We start from the raw sequence: 24,125 nt of genomic DNA on the forward strand, positions 1-24,125 counted from the left end.
TCTACTGCTTTACCGTCATATTTTACGAAGAATGAGAAAACAAGAATTCGACTTCGTAGTACGATGAGGGCAGCACCTCGATAGGGCAGAAAATGTGATGTCATATATATAATTCCCCACTCCGACGCCTCGTACCGCATCTACGTTTATAATATCTTTGGCGTAACTGCACATCCCTGGGCATTTTTATGTTAAATTTCACACGCGTGAAGTTGGTCTATGGTCAAGATTGGCTTGCCAACAGTCTTCCAGCGAGTCGCCGACGACTGACGGCGGTCAGTCGGTGAAGTAGAGTTGAGTAGAGTTGCATTGAGTGACTACACTACAGCAGTGATGTTGGATTGGTGCAGTGATCTGTGGGTGCAGTGTGCAGTGCTGCGTAGCGTTGTAGAATATCTTATGTTTTGGTGTAAAAAACACAACATTTATTAAAAAAAATCGGTAGAAAGATTTTTTCTCTTTCCGCATTTGATCCTAAGACTGAAACAAATATAAATATAGGTAAGTAAACGCTAAAAAACGTATCGCTCCTCAAATTTACGTCCCTTCGAATGATCTATTTATAATTTTGTAAACAATTCTTCATTGGTTCTGTAGTATGAGTGCATGATATCCAAGAGATGGAATATAATGTATTAAGATAAACACATTTTTATGTAAGAAGAAACTTGAAGCTAATTAATGCGGTTAAACGTAAAACTCTGTGATAATAGGGGTTAGAATATAGTTCAAAGCCCTGTGGTCGTAAGTCGTAAATTCGGAGTCTACTTCAAAAGTTTTATTTACACTTGCATATATCTCTTATTTTTATAAAGGTCAAAAATGAAACTTTTTCCGAATATGGGTCAGTCAGAAAAACATGGGCTCAATGTAAGTGAAAATGAATCCGTGTATGGAACAACACTGTCCCAAGAGTCAATCAAAGTGATAGCTGAGAGTATCGGTCTCGGAACTTTACCAGATGAAGCTGCTAAAGATCTGGCAGAAGATGTCAGTTACAAACTGAAAGAAATTATACAGGTTACATATGATTTTCATGAAGAGACATTCTTTTTATGTAAAATATTGTCTACATATATTTTTTTCTTTTAAAGGATGCAGCAAAATTCATGAGGCACGGAAAGCGAAAATGTTTGTCCACGCAAGACATTGATTACGCGTTAAAAATTAAAAATATAGAACCAACTTATGGATTCCTTGCTAAAGATCACATACCTTTTCGATTTACGTCTGGTGGTGGTCGTGAACTCCATTTCGTAGAAGAGAAAGAAATTGATCTTAACGATATTATGTCGGCATCCGGTGGGACAAACTGGCCCAAATTACCTTTAGAAGTGAAGTTACGAGCTCATTGGCTGTGTGTCGATGGTGTGCAACCTACTGTTCCTGAAAATCCTCCACCCATTTCCAAAGGTAACGATTTATACAGTTTATTCACTGCTTGATACTTAAAACAGTCTTTCGTTTACGGAATAATAATTATTTTATTGCAGACATCCAAAAATTGGAAAGCGTCGACCCTACGAGGAAGCTCAACAATTCAAGTCAAAATATGGGAGAAGGAAAGCCAGGTGGTGGCAGTAAAACTCAGAAATTCCGAAACGTGGAGACTGTTCAAGTGAAGCAATTAGCAAAACACGAACTGAGCGCGGAACAGCAATTATATTACAAAGAAATAACAGAGGCCTGTGTGGGTTCCATCGAAGACCGTCGGGCTGAGGCGTTGCAATCTCTTTCTGCTGACCCAGGCTTGCACCAAATGCTTGCTCGAATGTGCACATTTATTGCGGAAGGAGTGCGAGTTAACGTAGTTCAAAATCATCTTCCTATTCTCATTTATCTTATGCGCATGGTGAGAGCACTATTGGACAATCAAAGTCTTTATCTAGAAAAATACGTAAGTAGAAATCTACACTTAGTTTCCAGGGTGTCGACTCATTTGGAAAACCTGATAATATCAGAGAATTTTGTTGGTCAGGGCACATACATTAATTGCTTATGAATTATTTTTGAAATTTTTGACCCCCTTCTCCCCTATTTTAAGTATGTTTAAGAGTTTTGTGACTCCCCCAGACCCCTCTTTGTGTGTAAGGTTTTATATTTTTTACTCAATAATCAATTATTTTCACTGTAGACGAGGATTTGAAAGATTTTCAGTGATTTAAAAAAATTTCCACTGAATTCAAGGAATTTAAAGATGCTTAGAAGAACTATAAAGTATTTCAAAAAAATTACGGAATTTAAAGAGATTTCGAAAGCTTTTTAGGGATGTCATGAGTTTTTAACATATTTAAAAAGTGCCAAGGGATTAAAAAAGCTTCAAGACATTTCAAACAATTTTAAAAGGTTACGAGAGGTCTTAAAGATTTTAAATGATTTTTCTATATTTTAAGAGTTTTCAGATATTATGTAGTACATTTTTAGAAAACCTCAATTTTTTCAAGACACTACAAGATTTTAAGAGACTTCTAGTAATTTAATCAAATTTAAAAAGGTTTTACAGGATTTATACGGATTTTTAGAGGTCTTAAGGAATTATTTAAAAAGAAGCGTTCTTAAATTTGAAAAAATGTATTAATTAAGTAAATGTTTTTTTATTTGATTCGTAAATTTATGCTTATCTAGATTAAACTTCTTTTATTATAATTTTCACTAATGTTAGAAAAATATGGGTCATAACTTTTTAATTGTAGTAATCTTGAAAATCAAGTTTGTCCTATGGAGCAAAAAATGGGGCCCGCTATAGTTATATTGAAGAGTACTTCTCACACTAAAAATTAATTAATTTGGACAAATATTTATAAATGTAGAGGGGGTAACATTTTTGGGCTTCTGATGCAAAGCCTTATTTGCAAAAATTTGTAATTTTCTTCCTGATGTGTCAAACAAAATTCCATCTTAAATGTTTTCGATAGATTTTTTTTACCAATTTTCTGGGGGTCATAACAATGTTTGAAAAAAATTAAAATTGCACCTCTATTTTTGAAAATCAAAAATAAATTTGATTTTTTTAAAAATATGGACACTTTCTTGAAAGTAGTTTAGAAAGAAAGTTCAGGTTTTTTCCTATAAGACCCCTACTTTTCGGAATTGAATTTTAATTCGTCTTTGAATAATCGAAAGAAAAGTAACCAGATTCAACGATAGGGCTCACACTGCGAGGAATCGGGAATTTACTATTCATAACTACTATAGGCTATAAATGTTGACCGTTTTCGACGTTTTTACATTCTCATCATTTATGATTGAGAAAGTATTAGAATTGTCGGAAATTTGACATCACACTTTTTCAATGGATCTCCACGTTTCGAGACCCCCTGAATCCGAAAATCAGGTTTTTACGGTGGCGTCTGTCTGTCCGTCCGTCCGTAAACACGATAACTCTCGAAAAAATGAACGAATCAAATTCATCTTTGGCACACTTTTTTTAGGTCCTAAAAGAAAGGACGAGTTCGTGAACCAGCTATTTTTGATAAAAATTCAAAAAGTGAGCGCATTTAAAAATATTTGAGACCAATTTTTTCTGAATTTGAAAATTCTATATAGGGATATTTATAGTATTAAAAAGAACAAACAATTTATCCTCATGACTTTTTTTGATAAAAAAAAATTCTCAGAGTTATAGCGTTTTCAACATTTTTTTAATCAACCGAAAATCGAAATTTGAAGCCGAAAAACGCACGATATGAAAAATAGTCAAAATAAGAAAATTATTTCTTTTCGAAAGCCCTACAAGATTATTATAACCAAATTTTGGATTTTCTTCAAAAATCGAAAATTCAAATTTTGATTGCACAAAAAATAATGGAAAATAAAAAATTCCATTTTGTGGATAAACTATGTAGGAAATGAAAAAAGATGAATTAACAAAAATGGTTATCCCAAAAAAGATGTACAACTTCGTTAAAAATCACTTCTTGATAGGACGCGTACTTTTTGTTTCATTCGTGAAAAATAACGTTGAAAAAAAATATTAAAAAATGTGTGGAAAAACGACGAAAGTTAAGAGAAAAAAAATCCCACGAAACCTGTTTACAAATGTCTGTCGGAAAACGAGCGCGCAGAGCGAGTGTCACGATGAGAATGTGTACCTCAAAGCCTACAAAGCTTTGAGAAACTTAATCTTTGACTACACTTAATTAAGTAGACAAATCAGAATATGAAGATGCATGTAAATACTGCCATCTAAAAGAGATCTTTTTGATAAAGTTTTTTTCAAGCATTCCAAATGCAAAGAATAAATATCCGAGCGCGAAGCGCGAGGTGTAATTATGTTCGAGCGCGAGATTCAACCGTCGCGCGCGATGAGAATGTGCCCGCGGAGCGGGCAGATTTTTTTTGTAGAAATGCTTAAGATTGAAGCTTATTGTTATAAAAAAATTATGTAAACAATCATTTTCATAAGGTGCTCAACCACTTCAAAAACTGTATCTTGATTTAAACCCCCTAAATATCTCGCAGGATTACTATTTAGAATAGAAAACAACCGCCGGCAAAAATGTTGTTTTCTGCTAAATCATGTTGCAGGTAAGTCAGGGGTTATATTTCATCAACAAGTTGTGACATCAACTCGAAATTGTTATTTTTATTCTGAATATTTCAAAAAAACAGTCATCTACAGCAATTTTACGCCTGAATAAGCGGTTTTGTTGCAATGATTATTTTAATGCATCTTGTTACTGGAATTAAATAACTGATGTGGTCAGTAATTTTTAGTTAATATTATTATTATCAAATAATAATAGAAAATTGTGGTTTATTAACAAAATATTTAATAAAAATTATATTTTCTATGGGAGTGAGCGACTTTTTCATCGCTTCTACTTATGTGGAGATATTTCTGTAAAACAAAATATAAATGAAGTGACTAGCACCGTGAGCATCTTTAAATTATTAATATATGTGAATAAATTATAATAAATAATAAAATATTATAATGCAAGAACAGTATTAAGCAAAAATGCATTCTTTTAAATTATTAAAAGTAAATAACTTTGCAATTTACTATATTCACTTTGCAGAAATTATTATGCAACACAAGCATTATCGATTAGCAACAATAGAACTTTTAATTTACAAGCAATTTGAGTCATCTGATCTGTACATTGCCGATTTAAGACAAGAGCGAAAGAAAGATACAGCAGAACTTGAAACAAAGATCATAAAATTAGTAGAAGAATTCAAATTAAAATATAATTCCTATGAGATACATTAAAGGAAGAAAACGTTCTCATAAAATATTATAGCAGGGCGAAATAATATAGAAACATACGTATTTCGTTTATATGTATTGTTTATAAAAGTCAACATTTTCTATTATTATTTAATAATACTATTAGTTGAGAATTGCTGACCAAAGTCACTTATTTAAATGCCACTATGAAGTTGCATTAAAATAATGATGAAAAAAGCCTTATTCAAACGTAGAATTGATATAGATGACTGTTTATTAAAAATATTATGAATAAAAATAACAATTGCGGGTTAGTGACACACCTTTTTGATGGAATATAAACATCTGAGATAAATGCAGCATGGTTTAGCAGAAAAAATAATGTTCTCCCAATGGGAAATACTCAATTTTTTTAGTTTGTTTATAATATTGTTATTCGCAATACAAATTTTTAATATTTATATTTTTCTGCAGCTATTTTTTATTCTATACACTACTTCTATGGAATTTACGTATTTTTAACCAAGATTAAGTTTTTTGTTGCGCTTAGGCACCTTATGAAAATAATTGTTTATATAAATTGCTTATAACAGTGGGCTTAAATATTAAATTTAACATTTATGTTCGTGAAGTGTATCTTCAATAATTCTGATAGATAACGACTTCTCATAAGTCTTTTCTTCGGAAAAAACACATTTGTATACTGTCAAATTTTGACGTTTTATTTGTTTTAAATAATAAGTTTTACAGAGTGAACTTTAAAAATCAAGCCTGAAATTCTACAGGATTTAATCCTGAGCATTAAAATAAATATCAAAAGCGGTAAAGAATTGTAAGATGTAGTGGGTTATGAACACTAAAATTCCCGATTCCTTTCACTGTGAGAGCTATCACAGCATCTGGTTACTTATTGTTCTATACGAATAAAAATTCCACTCTGAAAATTAGGTGTATTACAGGAAAAGCCTCGGCTTTCTTTGTAAAATATTTTCAAGAAAGTGTCAAAATTTGAAAAAAGTTCAATTCATTTCTGATTTTTAAAAATGAGGATGAAATTATTATTTATTTTTTAAACATTGTTATGACTCTCTTGAAAATGTTAAAAAATGCATCGAAAATATTTCAGGTGAAACTTTTTTTGACGCACCCTCCACTTTGATAAATATTTGTCTAATTGAAATAATTTTGTGAGAAGTACCACTCAATAGGACTATAACTCTCCCAAGTTTCGGTCTGATAGGGCCAATTTGATTTTCAGCCTGGGTATACATTAGAAATTATGCCCCATATATTTGATAGTATTTTTATGAATATCGTATAATCATTTTCACTAATGTTAGGAAAATATGGAGCATCATTTTTTAAGTGTATCCATCCCGAAAATCTAAGTTGTCCTATGGGGCCAAAAATTGGGCAAGTTATATTTCTATTGGATGGTACTTCTCATACAAAAAATGAATTAATTTGTACAAATATTTATCAAAGTGGAGGGGGTAAAATTTGTTGGCTTCTCATATTTGTAACTTTCTTCCTGATGCACCAAACATTAATTATTGATAAGTTAATAGCTTAATTCTTGTACACTTTATCCTATTTTTTAAATTTTCCAACGGTTAAATAAATTTAGTTAAATACAATTTAAATATTCACAAAGAGATAACTGAATGGGTAACTAATCAATTTCCCGGTTATGAACTTTTTTTTTGGTGTTCACTGTGGCCACACGGATTGAGATATCGTGTTTAAACTTTGACAGATAAAATAAAAAGCACTAAAGAACGTTTGTATACATCAATACATTGGTTAAGGTAAATGTCCCCTTTTGGGCGAGTGGCCCAGTTTGTGCGAATGCTCACATACTGTAGGTAAATCCGTTGTAATCTTAAAGTATATGATACTAGTAATAGTTTATTCACATTCTAGAATGGATTAAAGGTATTTTTTATATAGATTTTATAGTTATTTTATTACGTATTCGTGTTCTTTAAGCGTTATATAGTCACGCATGTCGCCATCTATGGCCGATCGAGCATAAACATTACTCTCGGCTTGTTAGTTCGGGAGTTCACAGTCTGCGTAGTTTTTCGTTTCAACAGCGCTCCAAAATTGTTGTGGCGCGAATGTTTGATTGAAAAGTAAGTATTAATTATAAGTTTTTCGAATGTGTTCTTCAATATAACAGAAAGCTAATGAATAATTCGAATATTTCCTTCCGCCTTAATACGGACGGAAAAAAACAGTTGGAGTAATTTGTGCGAATGTTTACATAGAACAAGGTTACATAAAAATTAGGAGTTTTTTAAAGATAAACAGCACACTATTTAAATTCTGAAAGCTTCCTCCTGTTATGACGCCTGTTTTATTGAACAATTGATAAAAACGTACGGGAAACGATTGCAACAACAACGAGATAGTCAAGTTAAAAATGCAAACGATAAAAATATTCTTTTTTTTTTTAATCACGTGAATTATTATGCTGAAGAATTTTTATGTTTAAATTTTGAAATTCCTAATGACAAATTAAATTAGGAGTCAGTTCTTATCAATCACGATATCCCGATACTGTAGGAAATATAACATCTCGTCACTCGCATATCATTTTTGGTTTGATGCATTTTAGATTTTTTGATTTGCTCATATTGAGCACTGACACCAATTTTATACTAAATCGTCTAAACCTTGAAAAAAATTAATATAAGCAATAAAATTGGCACATTCGTTGCAAATCAATAAATAAGTATCTGCACACGCGTAACCTATCATTGTTTTTTCGGCATTTTTAGCGATTTCTAGCGGAGAAAAAAAAATTGAACGTCAATAAAGTCGAGATCAAGTGACTAAGTTCGTTCATGAAATTTTGGTGTAAAATAATCTTCATTTTTTTGGTCCTAAAAATAAAAAATAAATTTCAAATTGGAAACACCAGCAATGTGCCAAAATTTACTCGTCGGAGTTTTCCAACCAACTTCTATAATTCTTGACGTTGAATTGATCAGCTGATAAGTATTGTTGACAGTAAACTAACCAGCGGCACTCAGCGTCGAAATCGCTTTGTCTTTCGCCCCCGTGCAAAATTTTATCTTTATTCTTAGAATTGTTTCACACCAGTACAAAAAATCCACAAGAATATATAACCATTAGAAAATTTTAATTATTTTCTGCAGTTGCACATTTCTCAAGATAGGACTCGGACGGATTTTCGAGTATCATATTCTAAGATGTTCCTTGATTTTTTTAATCGAGGCATCTACTTTATCGACGTGAAAAGTTTATTTCCTATTCCTGTAGTATTTTACTAGAAAACTTTCTTCTTAATTATAAACATTTTGATGTATACAAACGTTCCTTAGTGTTTTCTTTATAACTTTCTAAATCCTGAACACGATATCTCAATCCGTGTGGACGTAGTTAGGACCAAAAAAATGAAAATCATTTCATTCTCTACACAAAAATTTCATGAACGAACTTAGTTACGTGATCTTGACTTTATCAACGTTCAAAGTTTCTTTTTCACTCCAATAGAAATCGCTAAAAATGCTCCAAAAATAATGATAGATTACCCAGTGGGCACAAAGTTTGGCGACGTCTTTGCGACATCATTACGACATCTTTATGACAAGTTCACGACATCCTATGTCCATGCCGTTAACGTGTCTACGATATCGTAAATAAGTCGTATGATCTGACGATGTCTTTACGAAATCTGCAAAGTGCTATAACTCGAATGGTAATATCCTATTTCATCAATTTATAAATAAACTGTTTTCAAATTATAAACATATTGATGTACACAAAGGTTTTTTAGTCCCTTTTATTGAATCTGTAAAATTGTAAACACAATATCTTAATCCGTGTGAACACAAAAAAAATGCTCATAACCTGGGACTAGTTTGGCCACGTGGTCACCGAAGAGCATGCCCTTAAGCGAATCAAACTCGGCGCAGACACGCTTGGACATTTTTAGTATTATCTCGAGAATTTGTTAAAGTATTTGTCGTGTTAAAAGTCAGATATCTGAAAAAATAGTTTTTCTATGATTCTAAGAATCGAAATATTATAACTGATGTCATTTCAAATAAAGAATATTATTTTTTATGAAAATCGTTAGAAAAATCTTTTACTTAAGAAAACATTTTTTAAGCGAATAATTATATTTTAAGATTGGAAAAAGTAGAGCTGTAGAGAATGTTTTCCCGGAAAAAATAAGCGGTCATTGATTAAAATGCAATCATTTTTCAAAAATTGATAAAAAGTGACGGTCAGAAAAAATTCAATTGCATAAAACATGGTTAAAATTAATGTTTTTTTTATTTTGAAATTTAAAATTTTTCATAAAAAATAATGTTCTTAATTTGAAATGACATCAGTTATAATATTTTGATTCTTAGAATCATAGAAAAACTAGTTTTTCAGATATCTGACCTTTGACATGACAATTACCTTAACGGATTCTCGAGATACTGCTAATGAATTAAATTACTACGTTCCTTAATTTATGAAAGTAAATTTTGTCAAAGGAGAAGGCATTTTTTAAAGATAAAATTATTTAGGAATTTTTTTAGAAAGATTCAAAATTTTTAAAAGTGAAATTTATTTTTGATTTTTAAAAATGGGGTGGAAATTTTTATTTTTTCCAAACATGCTTATAACCTTCTGCAAATTGGTACAAAAAATCTATTGAATACATTTATTTAAAAAAAAAATTAAACGTCAAAATTTGACAGCATACAAATTTTTTTCGAAGAAAAGACTCATGAGAAGTCGTTATCTATCAGAATAATTAAAGATACACTTCACGAACATAAATGTTCAGTTTAATATTTTAGCCCAATGTTATAAGCAATTTATATAAAAAATTATTTTCATAAGGTGCCAAACCGCAACAAAAAACCTAATCTTGATTAAAAATACCTAAATTCCATAAAAATAGTATATAGGATAAAAAATAACTGCAGAAAAATAAAGATGTTGCACTTTAATAAATGACCGCTTATTTTTTCCGGGAAAACATTCTCTACAGCTCTACTTTTTCCAATTTTACAAATAACTGAATAATCTTAAAATATAATTATTCATTTAAAAAATGTTTTCTTAAGAAAAAGATTTTTCTAACGTTTTTCATAAAAAATAATGTTTTTTTTATTTGAAATGACATCAGTTATAATATTTTGATTCTTAGAATCATAGAAAAACTTTTTTTCAGATATATTACTTTTAGTACGATAATTACCGTAAGATTTTTTAAATGTTTCACTGGCTTTAATTAAAAATAAGACCTCAAAGACTGAAATCTAAATTTCAGATTTTTGTCTATAATTTGTTTAGGTCATGCCATAAGTTGAAGTTAAAGTACAAAATTGGATAAATTCTTGCATTTTTTAAACTTATTAAGTGATATATTCTCTTTAGCTTCTCGCTCCTTTTTTGAATGAGTAATCATGTTTCAAAATCGTAAGTGGTTTTTAATGGTACTCGCGCTGGTCGTACCGACAATTCCCGATGGTAGTGTACTTTAAAGGGGTGTAGGGTCAGAATTTCTTAAAAAATGTGATACTTAAAACTTGAATGGTTCCTTATGTAAAGAAATAATACATGGACAAATCTAGAGGTACCTGGAATTGTGAGAATAATTTGTTCAGAACTTGAGTAGACACCCTGGTTATTATAATTTTACTTTCAACCAGTATTTAGATATCAAATTGATAATTTCATTCAAATTTCAGCTCCATGAACTCGTACCTTCTGTGGTGACATGCATAGTAACTAAGCAACTTTGTATGAGACCTGAAGTGGATAATCACTGGGCACTTCGAGATTTCGCCGCTCGTGTGATGTCGCAAATTTGCAAAAACTTTAACACATCTACCAATAATCTTCAAACTAGAGTCACTCGGATGTTTAGTCAAGCCTTATCAAAAACTAACCAGGTATTTGAGTAAATAAAAGTTCCTTGCTGATAAGAAAATTTAAATTTCTTATTTGAGAAAAAAGTTACATGAATTCAACAAAATCCAAAATATGATATTCGTAGAGAATCTTAAAAGACACAAAATGAGCTCTCATAATTGATTAAAATCGGATAAAAACTACGAGTTTTCTCTGCGGCGGAAGAATGAACCGAAAGAGCAAAAAGCTTTCTAAAACAATTTTTTTGTGACAGCATTTTTCCTTCATTTGAAGTTATAAATTGCTTATTGACTATTATTCAGTTTAAAGCTAAGACATACTAGAATACATCGTTATATATGAAACTCAGAATACACTTTGATTTATAAATGTGTTTTCATTTTAATGTGATCAATAACATATTATTTTAGACACCTCTAGCATCTTTGTATGGCGCAATTGCTGGTCTTTGCGAATTGGGACCTGAGGTTGTGAAATCATTGGTTGTGCCAAAATTGAGGACAATATCAGATCGGCTTGAATCAAGTACAGACACTTTTGGGTTTTCCACTGCAGACAGAAATGCTGTCGGTCATATCAAAACTTTGTTATTGGTAAGAAACCTAATTACATTCTCTATATATAGGTGTCCATATGAAAAGGGCTCTCGTGGTTGGTTTTAAGTTTGAAGTTTCAAGTTGAAAAATGGCCCGGTGAGTCGTCTTGTGACCGCATACATGTCCGTATGCGTAATTCCATAGCGGTCATAAGAGTGACTATTTTAAAAATTTTGTTGTCCCAACTTTCTCTCGGTTCTCTCGATAAATATTCGTGATTTTTCCCGATTTGTAAAAAAATTAACTCTTTTTGCGAAACGTAAAGTTTTTTCACATATACACAAGAACGCCTATATAGGATCGTCTGATTTAATCCTTCCAAGAACTGCTGGTCCATGCAGTTTTACAGCCATGTGACAGTGTAGACAATTGGTCGCCCCAAGTTAACAATAGACTGTTTACGTTTCCACAGACTGATTTAGTCTCAAGGCCAGTGCGTGGCAACCCCCGAAACTGTTCTTATATAGGCGTTCTTGTGTATTATCAATTGCGGAAGTCGATAAAAGTCAGCAAACTTTTTTGCAAGAAAGATTGACTGTAATTAATATGATAAAAAGGATAAGGAAATTTTTGTGTCTAAGAAAGGAAAATGAAGAGATGCGTTTTATTACACACTAGCAGTAAATGCACGGGCGCAAATCGCGCGTTCCTGTCTCTGAATTTCTATTTACTAACATAAAAATATGCAAACTTTAAAATCCAGTATTCAAGTTTATTTGAAAGGTATATTTGAGGAAACTTTTTAACAATATTAAAAAAAACTTGAAAAAGTTAGAAATTGGCGGAGTGATGCAAAGTGAACTGAAGCGTGTCGCTGCTGAATTGGTCTGATTATGTACAAGATAGCCTCCGTAATTCTCAACTGAAACAGAAGTTTTTTAAAAAATTTATATGCTTTTTTACGCTATATGAACCTTAATTACCGAGTGAAAACCAAAAATAAATTTATTTTTTCGCGTTTTAAACCCAAAAATGAAATTTTAACTAAAAATTTTAATATATATTTTTTTTAATTATGAAAAACAATTAAAGTTGCACGTCCGTGTATTTCTAGCTACATGTTCTGAAATACTTGGAATTCAGAGCTGAAACTTTTTAGAGGTGTTCACAGAGAGTTTTCTGACAGGTTAAGTTTAAAAAATCAATTTTGTTTGTTTACAACAGGAGACCCCCTTAATAATTTCGGATTGCCAGCGTCTGAACATAAAAATATACGAACGATTTGCACAATTTAGTTAGAAAAATGTGTTGAACTGTATGATCTCTAAGTCAAAGTGCTAAAAATTAAACAATTTTAATTTGATTTGTGAGAATCATGAAACTAGCATGATTTTAAATTAAAATTTCGGAAATATGACAATGTCAAAATGCTAAAAATCAAATTACAAGTTAATATTAGATCTGTTTAGACAACTTTTTCTCAAATAAAAAATGAATAAAATTATTCTACAAAAAACCTTTCGAAATAAATAATAATTTTAAATGGGAAATGTTCAAAATAAAAATAAATTTTTACTCCCGATCGTTGAAACTTAAACGAATTCGAACTTGATTTAAAAATGAAAAAAGCTTGTTCACAAAAAATTCCGATATTAAAACTTTTTTATACTTCAAATATTCTTTTAGAATTATTATTCTTTCAAAAATTTTCGAATAAAAAATATTTTTCCATTTGAAATGATTTATTTGTCTAAAGCTTTAACTGATAATCGGACAATTTAAGATCTTACATTGAAAATTAAAAATTAACATAAAGAATACTCAAACTCAAATAGACCTAAAATCGGCGCTATAGAAGAGTGTCACTGTATTATTAAGTATCATATAATGTAGTATCAAGTAACACTTGAAAATATTGGATATATTTTTTTATCTAAAAGATATGATTTTGTCAAATCAAAAGTCACTGTCATTTTCACCATTCCACATTGCACAATTTTAAATACTGCAAAAGATATTGTGAATCTTTAAAGTTTAATTATTCTAAATAGTTTGAAAATTATATACCTTCTAGTTGGGAACTTTCAAGAGTTACAAAACGCGCGAATATGAAATACGGGAAATCTCCCGGTCTAATATTTCTCTCCCGGTTTTCTCCCGATTCTTCCGGGGTTGTTGGCCACCCTATTCTGTCTCTAGCTGACATAATACAGTATCTAAATTAATCGTATGTTTACCAATATTTGAAGAAATCAGTAGCTCCGGTCTTGAAAACAGTTCGACCATCTCCTGATTTTGTTGAAGAGTACAAAGAAGATTTTGGATACATTGGGCCAGCCTTATGCGCTGCAGTTGCTAAGGCACGAGCGCAACCAGCTGCTGCAGGAACTAATTTCTCAACAACAGTTAATTTGAACACAAATCAACATCAGTCTGCAATTAATACTGGGAAGACTGTTGCGCAAACAGGTAAATGTATTAAAATAGTACAAAGAAGTTCATAGAAAATCTATAGAAATAAAATATCAGAAGTTACTTATAATTTTAAAAGATAGCATTTTCTTTTAATGATCTCGGTAGGATATAGAAATTGAAAATATTTGTACGAAATTACACTTATCACAATATATTGCAGTTTCGAGTCTAAGTCCAGGACAGTCTCAACCGACCCGTTCCATTATGTTGAACCCAGGACGAAGTAGTATCCCATCTTCCACGGGAAAATATGTAATTTTACAATCTCGTCCGCAAACTCCGACATCCTCTGGAATTTCTCAGAATATTGGACAGCAGCAGCATGTACAAAGCCAACAACCACCACAAGTAAAAATAACTCAAAGTGTCCCTGGTCAGCAAATACCATATGTACAAAGCCCAGCTCCAAAGGTAGTTATGGTGTGCATGCCCAATAGCAGTCATTGTGTCACAACAACCGTGTCTCAGGTAAATGCCAAACAACAAGTTTTTAAATTTTCCTTGGAATGCTATATTATTTGTCTGAGTATTATAATAATTAATAATTAATACAAGGAGTTGATATGTTAAAATGACATAAATTCAAACAAAAGTTTTTATCTTTTACATTCAATACTGTTTATAAATCTTGTTAATGATTTATAATGGCTTTAAGAAACTACACACAATCAAATTTATTCATCTAATCAATATAAAATGAAGATAACTCAAAGAACAATTGAGAAAAGGTGAATTAGGATTCATAATATTACCCGACTATGATATGATGTGGAACTTTTTATGTTAACGACTCTGTCCTGGTGAGGAAAACGTACAGTTTTCGAAACGTCGAAGAATTGGAATAAAGGATTCATCCAAGAAATAAATTATATGCTCTGAAGTATGTCATTTTAACATCTCACTTATTGTATTAATGATTAAATTTGACTTGATTAATTTTTTTTTATATTTAATTTTAATTTTTGATATACAAAAAATATATAAATGCAAAAATAGCGCACTTGAAGTTAAAAAAAGGGTCGCCATTGGACAGGGAAACCAGGAAATGAACGAGATATTCTTTTAGACCAAACAAACTGGAAAAAAATAGTGAGTTTTATCGTGTGAAATTTATTTAAATAGACAAAAACACGAAGAAGGAACGTCAAGCAGGCTTTAGGTTGAGAATTTATTAATTAATTCCTTTTATTTACAAGGATAAATTTTAGCATGTCTCTGGAAGCGTAGAGGAGACTAAGTCGTTCTCTCGAATGGGGATCCTGAAACAAGGCCCACAACTTGAGTATATGATAGAGAACGAAGAATCGGGGTAGGTCAAGAAAGAGATCAGAGTCGGAAGGAGAAAAGGTCTATTTAGGCGGTAGGAAAATAGGAGTTGAAAGGAGGATACAGATAATTTAGTAATTCACCTGGATTGTTTAATTATCGACGTGTTATTACAGGGGGGCCGCTGGACCGAGAATTTTATGAGACCGGAATAAAACCGGAAAATGACGGTGAACTTATTTCTTAACCGGAAATTTGACAAATTTTCAGTAAAAAATATGTCCAAGTTTGATTTCAACAGTTTTTTAAATAATCAGTTGAATTTGTATCTTTTTCATTTATGATATTCAGTTTGCAATGCGTAGTTCGAAAATCTTTCACATACAAATATTTTATTTTGGATTTTAATTTTGAAGCGTACATTTTTCATTTAAAGAATTCTAAAATTCAGCGTTTGAAATCGAGAACTTTTGATAAAAACCAAATGTAAGCGCCTGATTGAAACTTATAAACTATTTTCAATTCTAAAATATGTTCATAATTAAAGGCTTTTATTAAATTAAAAATATTGATTTAGTTTGAAATTTGAAAATTTTTAATTTTTTATTAAGAAAAAAAAACAATTGCTCAATATTTAGAAATACTTGATCATTCATGTAAAATCAGTAATTATAAATTAGATATTCAAAACCAAAAAAAGTTGAACGGTTCAATTTGAATTGTTCTATTTGAAAAAATGTAGATAAAGTGTCTACTTATACCGACAAAATAAATTAATAAATAATTTAAAAAAATAAAGAATTAATAAATAAATTCGTAAAATTAAAAAAATTGAAAAGAATTCGAATCATTTTAAAAGCTGTGTAGAAGTTCTGAAGAAATATCAAAAATAATTTTAAATTTGAATGAATTTAAAATATGTAGTTCCAACTTTTCTTTTAAAGTGTTCAGTTTAGAACAAAAATATAATCGTTCATTTTTTAAATATTTCTAGTTTAAAATTGCTTAAAATTATTTGCAGTTCAGTCTTTATTACTTCTAATGGACAAATTTTTAGTTTTCGAGTTCAAATTTTTGAATATCATTGACCGTGAAAAATTTTTGCGAAACGGGAAATGACCGAGAATTTTTATATGTGATTAAAATAGCCACCATGTATGAGAATAATCTAAGGTGGGTCCAAGTTGGTAATCCAAAATTGGTATATTACGGGAATGGTCTCTAGAATGCAACATCAATGACTAATTTTTTCTTGGTTTATTTCAAAAAGCACTGATTCCAATATCTTGGAAATAGGCTCACGAGTACCCAGAGTTCACTTGCACAATACTTTCGAACACGAAAGAAGAAACCCCAAGACTCGTAGAGTTGAATAGGTGAACAGAAGGGTTGCGGATTTAGAAGAGCGACCACAACTTTTACATAATTAGGGTGTTTTTGCTCAGCAGTTTCTAGAATGTATCGATTTCTCTATAGAGATGCTGCGTGTGTTCCTCTTCTTGAAATTGTAGCGTTTTTATTGTTTCTCGAGCTATAAATTTTAGCCTCGACAAAATGACGCGCCGATCGCCCCTTCACAATTTTGCGGTGCATTCTTTTTGGCTAGTGCGCAATAATTCTCGACACCTTCTTTGATTCCAGTAGATACATACAGTCACACATACACACATATACACATATATCCCAATTCTTCTCTACTCGTTTGAGATAGTTCAATGGACGAAGAACGAGCTTAAGGCCCTTGACATCGCCACACGTAAGATCATGCATATGCATAAGAGCTTGCATATTAATTCTTCTGTTCCGTGATTATACATTTCACGGCGTCCAGGAGGATGCGGACTTCTGAATCTCCAGGCTCTTCATAATCGAATTGTTCTAAGTACAGCTTACATCGTTGCGGATTGTAGAGATCCTATCCTAAAAATGGTCAGGAACCACGAGATGATTGGCAAAGGAGCGTTCCTTTACAAAGCCGCAGAGCAGGCGGTCGAGACCCTTGGCCTGAATTTTAATATCAGAAGTGAGGAAAGTGCATGGCTCTATTTAAAAAGCTTCACTTCTAAATGCCGTGGTGAAAGAAGTAGAGGTTGAAAAATTCCGCCAAGAGCTACTAGACAAGAAAATGCACGGAAACTTTAACAAAATTGTAGAAGAACAATCCTTGTCAAAAGAGCAAACTTTTGCTTTTTTCAAATCATCCGGGCTTAATTTAGGTACAGAGGGTTTGATTTTCGCGTGTCAGGACGTTTTAATTTCCACCTTAGTATACCGCGACCGCATTTTATGTTAAGTTCCCAGAGATAGGTGCAAAGCATGCCATGCACACGCGGAGTACTTAGAACATATACTATCTGGTTGTCCCACCCCCGCGGGAACTAAATATCTCTACAGACATAATGCGGCCCTAATAGTGCCGCGACCCTGCCCTGCCGAACGCTCCGAGGGAGATTTGGTACATTGTTTTCTCCTCGGCATTCAACGATGTGAAGTTAGCTGATGAGAAATTGAAAATGCCTAATTCTCGGGTCCGGCCGACTAAAACATCACTGTTAAGAAGAAGGATAATGAGGAGAGGTATCAAGACCTCAAACGCGAGCTGCGACGACTATACCAAAAATATTCGGTTAAAGTAATTGTCCTTGTGATCGGTGCTCTCGGAAGTATGAAGCTATCACTGGTTCGTAACCTTACCCATATCAGCGTGCCAAAAATATGCAAAGGCACTTGCGAGATGGATGCAGAAAGCTGTCATCCTTGGATCGCTTCGTGTCCTTAAGACACACGAGGGTTTCGCCGACCTGTCGTTGTGATTTCATCGTGCCCAGTGACCAACCATCTCACGGTCGTGAGACGTGGTCATAAGTGTGATTTACCGCGGTTCTACTGGGGGTCGGTGTCATTTTTTGATGACGGTTGCTCCCAGTGGGACTATCCGGTGTTTATTTAGCCCTTTATATATATAGCCACCTAACGAAAAAGCTAATTAGATGTTCCTAATGATAATCAATTTAGAGACCCTCGATTCGGTGGTGCCTGAGGACTTACAAAGGAATCACTTTTTAACTTTTGGAAGCATTTAAAATTGAATGCTTTTAAGATAGGTAATTTAAAGCTGATAGTGTTTGTAATTTATCAATTTTTAATTAGACCCTTCTGGATTCAAAAAATTGTTTTAAATTTCAAGGATGTTAAATTGCAAGGATTAGTAGTTGACATTTACGTAATTGAATTCCTTTCAAATTCAGTAATGTCCAATTCAGGTAATGTCCAATTCAGGTCAAAAAAAATTTTGTTTGGACTAAAAACTCGGTTTATAGATTCATCTAGATGCTAAGAGCGAAAGTCAAAGTATTTCTTCTATAAAATTCGATAGAGCTACTAGTTTTTTTTTTTGAAAACTCTATTTTAGGAAGGCATCGTTCACCTATATGGATGTAGTTAAAGTTCATTGCACTTTTGGTAGGAAGAAAACCGTCATTCTGAGGTCAAGAATGATGTTAAGATTTTTGCCACTATTTTTTTAGTACTCATCGCATAAAAAAATATGGGTATACCAAACTATAACGCTGAAATATCATAAGAAGTTTTTTTTATATTGGCCTTTACGTTCCGGATGGGGGTGGTCGATATATCGACCACCTATCAAGTCGGGGACTTGAAATGAGTTTTCTGTTGAAATTATGCATAAATTTTTGGTCAAATGAAAACTTGATTTGAACGGAAATTTTCTCGTCCTCTAAAGGTTAATGAGAAGTTTGGAGGCTCCAGAATCTACGATCATCGTTTCATAAAAAAACCAACCCCGACGTAACCGGAACGTGTACGTCCTCTACTCCTGCTCCTTCTATCTTAGAAGGTAAGCAAGAACGGCAAATTTACGCAAAATACTTCGTACAACACTGTTCCTTAGAGTGCCGTCTCTAGCCCCGGATTTCCTTACGCGGCAGACGGATATAGTTGGAGGTGAAGGTTTTATCTCTGGATATTTTTTTAGAGCTGCCAACCTTTGTACAATGTTAGGACGACCAGGTGAAGTGATCCCTGAAGAAGATCCTTTTGCATCTGACTCGCGATGGACTAAGCCTGATGCTGGTATGCCGGGATTTTTTTTTGAGTTCGCTAAGAAATGAAGCTTTCATACCTCCGAGGCAGGCAGTTATAAGAACCACAAGATGGACTTTGTTGTCTTGGTATAGCCTATTCAGCTCGAATAGAAGAGCTTGATATTTTGCCCGTTGTTCTTCCTCTTTTGCCGTGATATTACCATCGGCTGGTGCCGAGAATTCAATCACGTAAATTATCTTGGTCTTCAGATATTGGAGAACAATATCAGGCTTTGTAGCATTGATACGTCGAGTGGTGGAAAATGAGAAATTCCAGTAAATCTTACACTGATTCTTCTCCACAACGGACTCCAGTTACCCCTGAGCGTATGGTAAGACGGGCAATAGATCAACCCGTTAGAAATGCCGAAGATGGTAACATAACACTTTTAGAGCGTGTCATCTTGTGTGTGCTTCGGTCAAGTTGCTGTAACTCATCGAAGTTTCATTTTACTGCACCAAACGTGTAGAGCAGTATAGGAACGATATGAATATTGGTTGCCTGCATCTTATTCTTCCCAGATAATTCGAAAGCCCAAATTTTTCTGAGAATTTTGCGATACCTTTTTTCAAGGGTCGTTTTTTACACACACGCATCTTGATTTTCCGCTTGCGATATTCCAAGATATGCGTATGTTTCTCCATTACCCAGATGTTGAATGGTATTACCACCTATGAGTTCAAGATCCTAATCTTAACGCGATGATGTATTTTCTAGTCTTCCTTTGTATAGATTGACGCAGGCACACTTGTCCAATTCAAAGCTCATGCCAATTTCTTTAGAGTACCTACTTACCGCCGTCACAAGGATTTTAAGGTCCAGTTTTGAAGAGGCAAAGAGTTTAAGGTCGTCTATGTATAAAAGGTGGTTGATCTTAAATTCTCTTCTGTTCGGTTGGCCATATAAATTTCGAGAACAAAAAACCTCTGAGCATAATAGATAGAGGAAAGAGGGAGATACAAAAAGTATCGGACTTACAGAGTCTCATTGGAAGACCCTCCTCTTATACGTGACATATCTGGTAGTCACTTGTCTTTTGTCACATATTATGACAAATCTTGTCCGCTACAAGAGCATAAGCTCTTTCATACATCGTACTATTTTTGGATGCACCGCCAGGCACTTAAGGAGCTTGATAAGTAGCTCATGGTTCGTATTATAAAATGACTTTCGATAGTGAATCCAAGCCATGGACAGATTGCGTTGATACCTGATAGAACCCTGGCCAACCAGCCATTCCTCTCTTGCATCCGCGTTGTTCAGCAATTGCACTCCATACCGACTCGATAGATGTTAATATCCTCTCTTTGAGGATGTCAATGAATAGCTTGTAGCTATTGTTTGAACAAGTTATGGGCCGGTAGTTTTTTGGACTTGACAATTCCCAGGTCTTAGAGACAAAGCACCGTTTGTCGTTTCACTAATCACTGCGGGATGGGTTCTCCGTTTAAGAAAGTAGTAAATATACGAGCTAGATGTTGGTGCGTAGAAGTGGACTTCTTCCACCAAAAGTTGTTGATTTTATCTGGCCCTGGAGCTGAAAAGTTCTTAGTTCTCGCGATAACTTTCTTCGCTTCATCAGCGGTAATTAGTGGACACTCCTCTAATCGATGCAACAGTTGCCTCTGGAAAAAAGTTACGAAAGAGTGAAATCTGAAGCTTCTTGATCTAGCTTATGAGTATCTCTATATATTTGTTCCCAAAAGACTTGAATCTCTTCTCGGCTAGGCGGATTTTCCACAGCACATGGCGTTTTATTGAACAGACGGGAAGAATGAGTAGAAAAGGTGGAATTTTCCTGAATCCACTTTACTCGTCGTTCAAGGCGCTCTTTGGCTGTTGAAAGAGCTCTTATTTTTTGCGTTCAATGCTGCTTGATCGTCAACAGATTACACTTGTTCAGCGTGTGATTTGATTTCCGTAAGTTTGGAGCTAGTGTCTTAACTTTTGAAGTGAACTTTTTATTTGATGTTATGTAGCTAATCACGCATTGAATATTTGATGCATGCCATCTCGCCGTTTTAATTTTGAACTGAAGCTGTGCAATACGCTCGCGAGTCTTACTCAGGCCTACAGAAGTATCATTACTTCTATTTCCCTAAGCAGGGAGCATATTGAGCCAACCCTCTTGTAACCTCTGCATGTATCCTCTTCGTGCGGGTGAGCTTCCTTGCCAACAGGTAAGGATGTCGCTTCTAAGTTGGTCGGACCATTTAAAACTATGTTCTTGTATTTTCCCGGGGCCATTGCCTGGTCGTACCTTCGGTTCAGTCCTATTGCCACTTCCAACTGAATCAATGCCTCCATCCGAGAGAGGCCTACTATGGTGGGCACTGCGCAATACTGGTGATGTAACTGCATATTTCGTTGCATTGGGGTGTTAGCCCAATGCAACGTGGCTGACTGCAAGAGCTGGAGCTCTTGGATATGGCGACTCCATCGCCCAAAATCTTCCGGCATCTTATTATTATTATTATTTATATTTTATTCAGAATTTATACTCGGGTGAACCCGGTTATACATCATAGCCACAGACTAAATCAAGTAACTGATGAGATTAGGATATTGTCAGTTAATTTAATACTTTACTTAAGTGCTTCAAATTATAAATTGCCGAGTGTTTGAAGGTTTGAATTTGAAAATGTAAATGATTGGAAAAATAATTTGTAAACATGGAAAATGAGTGGGATTTTTTTTCTGATCAATGCTCCTTGGAGCATTGCAGAAGGTCCGAAAATCAGAGTTTGCCTCCTAATTAATATTTAATAATATTGCGAAATATTCTCTAAAGTTCTCGCAGATTCTCGAATATTACAATAACTCATGGACAGTTTTCAACCACTTCCACTTTCTGTTTAATATTATTTTCCGTACAGTAAAATAAATAATTTTTTTCATTGCTGGGCATAAGCGTCAGCAGTTTTAGTTTAAAAAATATTCTTTGAATTATTTTATTTAGTTTTTTTTTCAATTTAGTTCTCTCTGCTTTCTTGTTCATAAATGAACTTAATGCAATGCCTTTATTATTTTCTTACAGGCGGCATTGGGGGCCCAGCAGCAAATTTTCGTTACGCAACAAAATGTCGAGCACACACACAACCCATTGGATGACCATTCATTTCAGTAAAAGTGATTAATCTAATCTTTGATTTTTAATAGTACTGCGAGTAAGTATTGCATTTGTAGTTTATAGAAAGGACACCTTTGTTTCTTCATAGAAAATCTTACTCGAATAATTACGGCAAATTAAAACTTATATTGTTGACAAACATCGATTATTTAAAAAACAAAAAAACTTTTAGTTCTATAGACTTAAAGGCTGTGAGAGGCTCATAACAGCCATTTTTTCTCTTTACTTTGCAAATATTATGTTATGAGTTTACGTATTCTGTTATGCGCTTGCATAGAAATCTTAATTTTATGATATTAAAATGTAAGAAGCAGATTTTGATTGAAATTGCATAGGAAATCTAAATGAAATTTAATATGTATTTCATAGGTCATTGTATATAACATAAGCACCATATATTGTAAAAATAGATTTAAGGGAAAATAAGAAATAAAGACTTGCCCATTTTTTATCATGAAATGAAGAGAATCAATTTCATTCAAATGTTTTGAAACTGTTGCAAATTTCTTAAATTTGTTGAACGTTTTTCAATTATATGAATGAACATAATCAACCTTCAAATTATGTTTTTTTTTAATCTGCAAAAACCAAGGGTGCATTTTATTATTATATGCTACATAAAAGGAACAATTCTGTTTAGAAACAGATAAGAAGGCCTTTATCGGGCTACGCTATAAATTAGTATTAAATATGTATTAATGTAAAAAATAATATAATGTCAATTTCAAAACAAAACATTAGAAAATCATTTTTTTAAATTCTTTAAAAGTTTCATGCACATGTGCATTGATTGGTTAGGAGTCACAAATTCGTAAATCATGAGACCATATTAAATATCAATTTATCGTAATGTTTAAAACTAAGGTCTCCAGTTCATGCACCAAAACGGCCGGATCTCGGAATGTCCGGAATGAGGTGTTGACCAATCACAAACGTTCCGCGGAAATAGTGTCATTTTCGCGCCGAACTCAGCCTAAGTGTTCGAAATTTTTAAGTTCGCGCCAAAGGCGTTCCGTTCATTTCCAAAGTTGTCAAACACGTGAACCGGAATGACTGTAACCTCGAACGACCGGAACACCAATCACAGAGCACTTTCGACAAGACGAAACAGCGCCTTCTTGTCAAAGGTGCTCTGTGATTAGTGTTCCGGTCATTCCAAGTTACGGTCATCCGGTTCATGTGTTTGACAACTTTCGAAATGAATGGAACGCCTTTTGCCGAGAACTTAAAAATTTCGAACACTTCGGCTGAGTTCGGCGTGAGAGTGACACTGTTTCCGCGGAACGTTTATGATTGGTCAACGCCTCATACGGGCCGTTATGGTTCATGAGCTGGAGGCCTAAGGATAATATATCAAGAGAAGATATTAATTATGAAGAACGCAGAATCAAGCTCGTTCAGGATCAAGTTTGCTGATACTCAATGTAAGTCTTTTACGAGGGTGGATTGATAAGTTTCCGGCCTGACCAAGAAAAACAACGTTTTTAAGAATTTTTTTTTTTTATTTCTCAACATAATCTCCTCCAAGGCT

At 33.3% G+C, this 24,125-nt stretch overlaps 1 protein-coding gene and 1 pseudogene across 1 annotated transcript; both read left to right on the forward strand.

Annotated features, from left to right (window-relative positions):
* The first annotated feature begins 229 nt into the window (after positions 1-229).
* LOC117174949 (transcription initiation factor TFIID subunit 6-like) lies at positions 230-22,896 on the forward strand. The gene is made up of 9 exons (XM_033364412.1): positions 230-501; positions 816-1,020; positions 1,095-1,413; positions 1,494-1,897; positions 10,897-11,100; positions 11,491-11,673; positions 13,866-14,085; positions 14,252-14,559; positions 22,502-22,896. Exons 2-9 carry the CDS (start codon positions 823-825, stop codon positions 22,589-22,591), a joined length of 1,926 nt encoding a protein of 641 aa, XP_033220303.1. The 5' UTR covers positions 230-501; positions 816-822; the 3' UTR covers positions 22,592-22,896.
* Positions 22,897-23,792: 896 nt separating this feature from the next.
* LOC117175511 overlaps positions 23,793-24,125 on the forward strand; it is a 13,799-nt pseudogene continuing 13,466 nt past the window's right edge.

This window comes from Belonocnema kinseyi, chromosome 6 (genome assembly GCF_010883055.1).
Source record: "Belonocnema kinseyi isolate 2016_QV_RU_SX_M_011 chromosome 6, B_treatae_v1, whole genome shotgun sequence".
NCBI classification, from domain to species: domain Eukaryota; kingdom Metazoa; phylum Arthropoda; class Insecta; order Hymenoptera; family Cynipidae; genus Belonocnema; species Belonocnema kinseyi.